The sequence below is a fragment of the Saccostrea cucullata genome, unplaced genomic scaffold, assembly GCF_032062105.1.
Source record: "Saccostrea cucullata isolate Sc308-1 unplaced genomic scaffold, CSIRO_AGI_Scuc_v1 ctg1238, whole genome shotgun sequence".
Lineage (NCBI taxonomy): Eukaryota > Metazoa > Mollusca > Bivalvia > Ostreida > Ostreidae > Saccostrea > Saccostrea cuccullata.
Window position 1 is genome coordinate 213248 of NW_026927401.1, and position 10979 is coordinate 224226.

The window sequence follows — 10979 nt, forward strand, 5'->3', positions numbered from 1 at the left end:
TATCTATTTTGATTCATTATTATCATCCTCGTCAAAGAGATAAAGTTCTTAGAATTACTTCTTTATTCTTTTAAGCAAACTATTTTAATGAAAGAACTAACTTAACTAAGAGAGTCATTTAAACTGTTGTATTTTAGAAACTACTACAGGAAATCGATACTGGCTACCTTATTGAAAAAAGGTTTCTTTGGGGCTGCGGTTACCTTACTAAAATGTGGATATAACTACAATCTTGATAAAGACTTTAAATCCATGGACGTTTCTCATTTGGAAAGTTCAACAATTTTAGTAGAGGGGAAAAGGTACAAAAGAATTGACTACGAAGAACAGAAAAATGGATTTTTAAATTTTCTGAAGACATCTGAAGTGGAAGAAGAATCATCCCTGTCATGTTTGTGCAGAAATACTATACGATCACATTTAGTTGATGTTGGACAAGGAGCCGAGATAGAATCTAAGATTATGGTACTTCCTATTCCTGAACGAATTAAGACGTATTTATCTTTAAGGGAAGATGTGCTGGACTTTGAACAAATACAGATAGAAGAAAATGAAAGGTAATAAACTATTTCTTCCAAATTTTGTCTTTGGACAGAGCTATATGGCTGTGAATTGCACTTTTCCTCTGAGTAAAATAATAATAAATAATAAAACTTAAATAAATAGATAAATAATAGATGTTTATTATTTTGTATAGTTTTTTTCAAAGGCATTGTCAAATATAGAAGATTGATGCATAAATGAAAGGATATTTATACTGATGAATATTCCATCCTCAGGTACTAATATAGGGACCAGTTTTACTCAGATGTATATATCATTAGAAGAATAAGGAAACACAACCTCCAATCTGGGAGTAATTTCTATTTGGAATATTTTTTAATGGTTTTAAAGCATAGTTTTGTGTTCTCCAACCTTAGTATTCATATTAATCTTTTAATAATGGAAAAGGTTACTATTGTTTTGTGTATTATGCCCAGGGGACTGGGTTATGAAAGGGAAAAATGAAAGTAGGAGAAAGGGGTGGGAATGGAGAGGGGATAGATGGAGAACAGAACACTGAAAATAATACGAGAAAACGATTACATAGTGAAGATGGAGAATGAGAAAGATTGAGATGGAAATGATAAAAAATTAAAGTATATATCAGGCAACGAAATTCCAGGGAAATACTCGCTAAATGCGAGTTGAAAATCAAAATCGCGAGTTCAAAATCACCAGTGGTCGCAATTTTTTGCTAGTAAAAAAATCGATCTTTTACCGGATATTCCGGGTTTATTCGTAGCCTTTTGAAGTCTACTTTTGATCTTATGCTTAGAGACGCTTTATCGAATGAGTATCAAGACGCGTTGCAAAGTACATGCATAGCGTGGATCGAAAGGCCAAGGCGTCTTGATGCATGATCAATCATGCATTCACTAAATAAATATTTTAAACCTAATAAGCGCACTTCCGAATCCCAATCAGCTGTTTCAGATGTAAACAATAATGACCTCGTCCATGTTAACTCAACACAGGAAGGTGTTAGGGTCACTGCTTCTGTCAAAACCGTTAGAAAATGGGAACGTGGGTTTCACATTTCACTAGACTTCATTGCCACGGATCAAATTGTCTCAACTATACAGTGTATCATTCATTTCTTTGATGTATAGATTAAGTGTAACTTGTCTACCAAGTCATATTCTGAAATTGGATGCATGTTACATGTATATATTCTTACAAAAACATTAAGAATAATATGAAAATTCGAAATGCAGGCACATTTTAAGTGTTCCCTGTCAAAACAAAAACAAAAGGAGAGGTATGACTGTATCTTTAATTTAAAAAAAAAGTAAACTTTGAAAATTGCTAGTAAGAATTTAATTTTGCTTGTAGGAAAAAAATTCACTAGCTAAAATTTGCTAGTGGTTAAAAAAGTTAATTTCGATCCCTGTATATCAACAACATGATTTTGGAATTTATGAAAGGAAGGGATCTTGACTTCGATTACTATGTATTTGTTCGTTTCTACATATTTCCAACGTCTATCTTAACTGTTGGCTAAATTGTCCTGTTGGAGATTTATACTTTCTTCATCAAGTAATGATTGATTTATTGTCAAAAATTGCTCACAGTTCAAGTAGGATAAGTGATTTTTTTCTTTTTCTCTGTTTAGTATTCAAACACCAAAGCTCTTAACAATCATTTCTTAATATAAATGGCCTATATTGTTTTTTTTTCAGCAGTGCAATGGATGTGAATTTACAGACACTCCTGGGTGACTACTATGATATTTACATGAACCCGTACGACACATATTACTCAGATGTGGCATATTATGGTAGGGATGATTCTGACATTGACGAATACATCCATTACTACAGAGACAGTGATTCAGATGACTACTACTATTAATCAGCAGTATATTAAAGTTGAGATGTAGAATGTTTTTATATATTCAAATCATTTAGATTTTTTGTCACCCAATGCCTTTCAATTTTTAATTCAGTGAAGATTCGCATTTATTGACTTTTTAAAAACTGTTTTCATTGTAATGCATTCTTTTCATTCTTTTTTCATTTATTAACTGGTCAAGAATAATCTTTCTTGGGCTACATAGATAACAAAGTACAGAATCGATTTTTACATTTCAATTTAAATACTGTAAAATCACATATTTTCGTGGGGTCAAATTTGCGTGGTTTGAGGAAAATCTCTTGGTTCGTGGAGATTTGATTTCGTGGATGATGAATTAATGAAAACTTATGTATGTAACATTTTACATTTCATGGTGTACATGAATTCGTGGGTTTCATCATACCTCGAAAACAACGAAAATTAAAACCCCACGAAAATTTGTGATTTCACAGTAGTGAGAGAAATGTATATAAAAAATTTGAACTGATGTGTAAATAAATAATTTCTAAAGATAGACTGTAAACTGTGTCGTTATTTTGTTATATCTTAACAAGCATTTTTCTTTTCACTTTATACTATATTTCACTTTAAAAATGTTTGTTCAAAGTTTTTCGTTATTGAAAAGGTTTTTTTTTTTTTAAGTTTAAAAGTTTTTTTGTTATTTCCACATGTTTCACAAATAAGTCCAAAAGCCGTAATTTTCTTAATAAAGTGAAATGGGTTCGTTTTATACGTAAATGAGGACAAACACCATGCTGACGATATAGATAAGTGTATTCAACAATCAGTATTATCACAGCTCTGAAAAATATATAAACAATCATAAATATTTTATAACGATACATGATCACTTGCCAGATAGCACGGTCAAAATAATAGTTATTGCCCTTTAATTGTGCTTATAGATAAAACATTAAGAGTTGTTTTTCTTACTCAATAATATGTACAAAACATAAACACTCTGGAATTTATAAATAAAACAATCAGATCAATTATACTGAACTTTTCCAGAATAATATAAATATATGGACAATATTCAAAATAATTGAAAATATATATGTACATCATACCTATATGTGATATATATGCATTCTCCAAATATACAATGAAGAGTGAACTCTTACTCAGTGATCTGTATATAAATAAAATACAACTTTACTGTATTGCTCTCAAAAATATACAACACACTGATATATGAAATCATTACTTTTCATTATTTACAAAGTCATAAAATAATCACAAAGACTGAATTGACCTCATTAGTGACAAATATATGACGATATGTGCCAAAGCACTTCTAATTAGACATTGTCAAAAATGGTGACGTTGGGCGGTAATGTAGACCACCAAATTATCGAGCATCACACATATTTTTGCCCACACAAATTTCATATTTTGAAAATTTATTGAAATGTGCTGCATTGTATCTATTGTATGACAAATCTAATTTCACGAAACATATAATTTCAAAGTAGGTTATTGGCCATTTTTGTTTTTATGACAGTACAAACTATTCGGATTTTGTATAATTTTTCAGTAAGAGGGAAAAATTGCTTGACAAAGATCATTTTTTCTATGAATGTTTCAGAACAATATTTAAATATTTCATTGATATCATCATTCTAAAAATTATATCAAAATATTGATCTGGAGCAGGCCTGCGATCGATGACTTTTATTCAAAATATCGACGTAATTGTACACCTTTTTTCTGAACAAATCGTGTTAAATTTACGACATTTCCTGACGTCACAGCTTATGAAAATATTTGTGATTTGGGGGGAGGGGATATTGGTCATTACCATAAATAGCTCTTTTTTAGGAAAAAATGTCGATAATGATTTGTGCTCATTTTTAACTTCACAGTCATAGTGAAACAAAAGATATTGAAAATGTTCGTGTTTTCCTTGGATGACCCTTGCACTAACAAAAAATTTCTGAAGCACGATTGGCTACTGACAAATGATTTGATAAAACAAGGATATCAACAGTTTCGTTTTCGTTCATAATTTGCAAACTTCCATGGTCGATGCAATGACCTGTAAGCAAATAATCTCTCGTCATGTCGAATGTCGACCGACGTTATTCGTTCAAAATGTTCTAACGTATTTAAAGTTCAATTTTGTTGAAATTATGACTCGATCATCCCGAATTTAGGTTGGCCGTTTTAAGTGAGCAGTTTGCAATGGAATATATTGGAATTTTTTTCATAGGGCGGGACCACAATATATGATCAAAGTTTAGCATAAGAAAATTATACGCTCTGGTGAGCCATATGGCCACGGGTTTCTTTTTGTTCATTTGTTTATTGTTATTGTTTATGTAAACTCTAGGATGATTCTTATCAGTTTATTGATTTCAACAAATGTACAAATTGTAAAAAACAAACTTTTCATTAACCACCCTCGGTTTCGAATATTCTTTCTAAAACAAATAATTAATATCATAATTATTTTTTTCTGTTTGAACTAGAGTAAAATGTACCAGTTATAAAAAATGGTGGTTTTTTTCAAAAAATAGATTTTCACTAATTTATTGTTATTCCCGCTTTGATTTAATTTTTTTCATGTTCATACTAATTTTTCAAAAACCGCACATTGAATTGAGGTGTAATTTAAAAAATGAATCTTTTCGTTATTTATTAAAAGTTTCAATTTCTTAATTTTTTTTGTCTGCAGATTTTCTCACAGTCGGTTTGGATTATACATTTATTAAATTTAATTAAAACTTTACAAGAATCATCACCTCCAAGTCATCTTAAGAACCTTTCATTTCAAACTGACCACCTTAGCCTTGAAAATATTGTTTAAAAAATTATGTGTTATTTTCTCAGTTACCATTTTTGTCATTATTTCTTATTTTTTAGTAATTGTATCAAGTCAAAATGATTTGTGTAATGCTAGTATTGAATTGGGATGATTGTTAAACTAAATTCATTGCCGCAATGAAAAGAATTTCCTTAATATTTTACTCTTTTATTTTGGGTGCCATGAGCAGATGTTTATCATTTAGGACATTTTAGTAATTTCACAACTTTTCTTTCTTTTTTTTTTTTTATAGATTTTATTTTTACTTTCACACAAATTACACAAATACAAAACGGACGTATATGTAAATAAATATACAAGACAGTTTGAAATAGAGCAAAAACAAAAAAGAGATAATAAAACCTAGTGTGAAAGTTTATGTAGAGAGAGAGGGAGAGGAAGAGGAAAAGGGAGGAGAGAGAGAGCAAGAAAGTGAGAGGGAGAAAGATGAGGGGGCAAACATTTTATTGAGTAAGTAACGGTAAAAAAAAAATTTTTTTAAAGTTTTTTAACTATTTCCTGCCAGTGTCTTTCAAATTCATCTTCATCTCTTCAGTCCTCTCTGCGCCGTCTGGCACTTGAGGCGACTTCAAATTCATCATATTTACAATTTTTTAACAGAAGAAAATTTTCTACTCTAATTCTTTCAGTAATAACAATTTTTAAAGTCTCAATGTTTAACTTTATAGTTTGGGCATACTTACTTGCAAAAATATATTGTTTTATAATCAGAATAAGTAGATTTTCTAACTTGTAGGAGTTTCTGTTTATGAATTTACCAAATAAAATTGATTGCCTATCAATACAAACAGACCTGTTCACTTTTTGCAAGATCCATTCCTCAATCTCTAACCATACTTCTTTTACAACAGAACATTCAACAAAAAGGTGATCAATAGTTTCAATATCCTTCTCACAGAAGGAGCATAATGGTGAATCAACAAGTCTCAATTTGAAAAGATGGCATTTAGTAGGAATTATTCTATGTAAAATTTGGAATTGTAACCATTGAAGTTTTGATTCTTGGGTTGTTTTGAAAGGTAGCTCAAAAATTTTTTCCCAGTATTTTTCACTAAAATCTTCCCCATTTTCACTCCATTTTATAACGGAAGTTATATTGCCCTTTTTATTCTTAATGAGAACATTATACATATCTTTACACCCTTTTTTACTCTTTAAGAAAATTCCAAGGCTGGATGGAAGCAGTGGTCTAGGAGTTGGCTTTATTTCATAATTCTTAAAACATGATAATCTCTTTCTAATTGCTGTTCTTAGTCCTGCATATTCAACATAGTTTGTATTTACCTTCATATTTTGAATGAAATCAAAACTATAAAAGTTTCCATTTAAATCTAAGAAATCATTGATAAAAACAAAGCCCGAATTAAAGTAACTTTTGATAAAAATTGACTGGCCACCCATGGTAACATATGGATTATGCCATATGTTGTTCTTGGAGAGGACTTAAATCAGCTATAGCTTTAGCCTGATTTACTTTAAACCAGCTAGAGAATACATCTTAACAAAACTTATTTTTCATGGTACTACTCAGATTCTTAATAAAGTCAATTCCAAACAGCCAAAGGTGACTTGTACTTATTCCCAATTCTGCTTCAAGCAATTTAACCCATTTTGCACTTGAACACATTACCCTCCTTATCCAACTAGATTTCAATGATGTAACAAAATTTTTATAGTCTATCATTTGTAAGCCTCCAAATCTATGCTCTTGAATCAGTACATTTTTCATCTTTTGAGAATTTTTTACTTCCAATCCAGACTAGTTTAGTTTTAGAAAAAATTATTTTTAGACCTGAGATTGATGCGACATAATCTAACACTCTTGTAATTCCATCCAATGAGCTTGGAGAGCCATCAGAAATAACAGATGTATCATCTGCATATTGTGACAACTTGTATTCTTCACCATCAATAGCTATACCTTTTATATCCTTATTTTTTCTAATTAGTATACCTAGAATCTCTGCACAAAGAAAAAAAGGTACGGTGAAATAGGATCACCTTGTCTACAGCCCCTTTCAGGGCAGAAATACTAAAACACTATCCCATTTTGAATAACACAGGATTTTATATTATTATAGAAACATTTTATCCAATTTCTAATTGACTGACCAAAATTAAAAAAACAAAGTGTTTGATGTATGAAGTTCCATGAAATGGTATCAAACGCTTTTTCAAAGTCGATAAACATTAAGAGACCAGGTATATTTCTCAACTCCGCTTGGTGCATAATATCATATATTAGCCTAATATTTTCACCAATAAATCTACCTTTAATAAATCCTGTTTGGTCTCCATGTATTAACTTATCTAAGAATTTTTTAATTCTTTCAGCAATACACCCTGAAGCTAATTTATATAAAACATTTAAGAGGCTAATAGGCCGCCAGTTTTTTAAAAATTGTTTTGGCTTACCAGTTTTCGGAATACATGTTATTACGCCTAATTTGTTTGGTTCGGAGAAAGTTTGTTTTAAGTATGAATCATTGATTGCTCTTGTGATAAATGTGCCAATATCCATCCAAAAAATTTTTAAAAATTCACAAGTAAATCCATCTGGACCTGGGCTTTTATCATTTTTCATTTCTTTAAGAAAGTTTTTGTTACAGGACCCTCTATACTTAGAGATTCTTCAAAAGACAGCTTTGGGATATCATTATATTCTGATAATTTTTTCTGTTGTTTCCATTGTCTATAATTTCTCTTTTTTATATAGATTTTAATAAAAAAGTTTTGTTTCATTTAGAATATCATACTGATCTGAAATAATAGATCCATTTTCTTTTTCTAATCTTGGTATCTGTTAAATAGTTTCTAGATTCAAGCTGACTAAAATATTTTGATGGTTTTTCACCTTCATCGATCCATTTCATTCGGGAACGAATAATCTGTCCCTTTAACTTTATCTTATGTACATGTATATCTTCAAGTTCTGTTTGTTTCATTATAAGGGTATCTATTGTACTTTCTGTTAGATTTTGTTCTAAATGTAAAATCTCATTTTCTAAAAATAATTCTCTTTCATGCATCTTTTTTTTTTCTTATAACTTGAGTAAGAGATAGTCTTTCCTCTAATTTCCATGAGTAAAATATCTAGAAAACATTGGTCACTAACAGTGAACAACAATAATTCGTTATCGACAGAACAAAGATTATCTATATTGTACACTGGGCAAGCGTACTGAACTTTTACGTCATTTATTTTTTGTTTAATTGAATCAATATAAACCTTATCTGTTAAAAGAGAATTGTTAAATTTCCAAAATCCTTTACCTTTGATAAAGTCATTAATTTTCAAAGACATCACAACTGGAGAATGATCTGATCTGTAACTGTTTTCATATTGAACACTACTAACAGAAGGGAGCAAAGATTCAGAGATAAGAAAAAAATCTAGTCTAGCCTGTTTTAAGGGTGTCTTTTTTCTCCACGAATAGCGTCTAACTTGAACATAGTTTTCACGAAATACATCTTTCAGATTCAAATTGTCCATTAAATTTGTAACTTCTAATCTGGCTTTTGGATTATTCAAAGAATGGGTCGACTTAACTGGCCAGAAAAAATACCGCAAATTTAAGTTTCATAAAATGTTAATTTTTTTCCATCATATAAACCCCCGATATCTTAACTGTGTATTTATGGTACAGATGTGAATTTAGAATGCTCTTTTCGAGGTAAACTAAATAAATATCGAAGGCATGGTGCCTGAATATTTGTTGAATATCAATAGATAATCAGGGTCGTACATTTTTCATCGTCTGAATACATAGTCAGCGCATGTTTGTCGACTGTTCTTATGAAAACTGTAGTTGTATATTGAACAAAATAATGTCATATTAAAAGGAGAAGAGCCGACAAACGTGCGCTCACACCTAATTTAATAAAAAACATGTTCCCAACAAACTTTTCGCTTCCATTGTTACGACTTCGATTGACCTGTTAAATATTACAATTCATCACGTGATGTCCACCTGCGAGTGTACTCGTGGAAACAGTTACATTGTATTCTTCAACCTGACCTAGATGTAAATCAATATGTTTGGTGCCGTTTTCAAAATTTAACATTAAATGTTGTTTTAATTTTGCGTGTCCTCACATTTTTTTTTTTAAATCATAATGACATCGCTGTAATATTCCAAACACGTATTCGAATTTCTAGAGAGAGAGATGGAGAGAGAGAGAAATGTCAACAATGACACCGATCGATAGCCCCGCCTCCTATTAATATTGATAGCGCGACCTAAAAACCACTCCGGGAACATGTCAAATTCCGGAAGACGAGACTAATGTTAAGAAGTATAAGCACACGGAGATAACGTATAGAGACTTCAAAAAGTTTAATGAAATAAACTTTCTCTTAGACCTGGAAAAAGTTAATTTTCAATCCTTAGATTCATTCTTTAATCCTAATGATGCCTTAAATAAATTTTATTCACTTTTTAATGCTTTTCTTGACAAACATGCAAAAATAAAATCTAAAAGAGTGAAGTATGATGCAAGACCAAAATGGTTAACCCAAGAAATTCTTGAAGCACAGCACAAGCGCAATAACTTTCATAAAAATAAGGACTTTGAAAACTACAGATTATGGCGAAATAAAGTAACATCACTAATTGAAAATGCAAAAAATTAATTATTATAAATCAACTCTAGAGCAAAACAAAAATCCACGTCAGATGTGGGATGCATTAAACAAATTAGCTTCTACTCCCAAAAATTATAATCCGACGGCACTTGAACAAAATAATAATGTAACAGAGGATACACAAGAAATTGCAGAGATATTTAATTCTCATTTCTCAAATGTCTCTGCAAAACTCCTTGAAGGAGTAAATAAAGAAGAGTGTGATTTCGATGGCCTTTTAAATTTTGTACAGTCTAAATTGGGATCAGAAATGTTTTGTATCCCGCTTATAAGCCCTGACGAAGTGCTTTCCTTACTAAACAAACTAGATGTTAATAAATCATCAGGTGTAGATACCATCGGTCCACGTTTATTAAAACTTACTGCACAAATAATACATAAACCTGTAACCCATAAAATAAATACTAGTATTACTTCAGGTATTTTCCCGAAAAGCTTTAAACTTGCCAAAGTTACACCTATTTATAAAAAGGGAAACAAGCTAGATCCAAATAACTACAGACCCATTTCTATTTTACCCACATTATCAAAAATTATAGAAAAACATGTGGCAAAATATGTACGATTACTATTGTCAGACTTTGATCTTTTAATAGAATCTCAATCAGGTTTCAGGGAATTGCATTCATGTCAAACAGCCCTTACAAAAATTACAGATAAATGGTTATATGAAATGGACCAAGGCAAACTTGTTGGTACTGTGTTTCTCGACTTCAGTAAGGCATTTGACTTAGTAAATCATGAAATTCTTCTTAAAAAGCTACAATGTTATAATTTTGATGAAATAACTTTACATTGGTTTCGATCGTATTTAAGTGACAGACTTCAAAGTGTCCATCTGTCTAACAAAGAATCATCTTATCAGCAAGTCACAGCGGGAGTTCCACAGGGGTCTATACTAGGTCCTCTTCTGTTTTTAATGTACATTAATGATCTTCCACTTTATATCAAAAATTCAAACATAGATTTGTTTGCCGATGATGCCACTTTACGTGCTTCCGGCAAAGATTCCCAATCTATAGTAAATTCATTATCAAGGAATATTGCTTGTATAGAAAAATGGTGCACTCAAAATCAAATGATACTTAATGCCTCAAAAACTAAATGTAT

General features: G+C 30.7%; 1 protein-coding gene across 3 annotated transcripts in view; it reads left to right on the forward strand.

Moving 5' to 3' along the window:
- LOC134274369 (uncharacterized) overlaps positions 1–2898 on the forward strand; it is a 58087-nt gene extending 55189 nt beyond the window's left edge. For all 3 annotated transcript variants that reach the window (XM_062756652.1, XM_062756653.1, XM_062756654.1), the window contains exons 26-27: positions 138–557; positions 2223–2898. In XM_062756652.1, coding sequence (XP_062612636.1) covers positions 138–557; positions 2223–2394 — 592 coding nt within the window. In that variant the 3' untranslated portion in view covers positions 2395–2898. The remainder of the gene's footprint in view (positions 1–137; positions 558–2222) is intronic.
- Positions 2899–10979: the final 8081 nt, after the last annotated feature.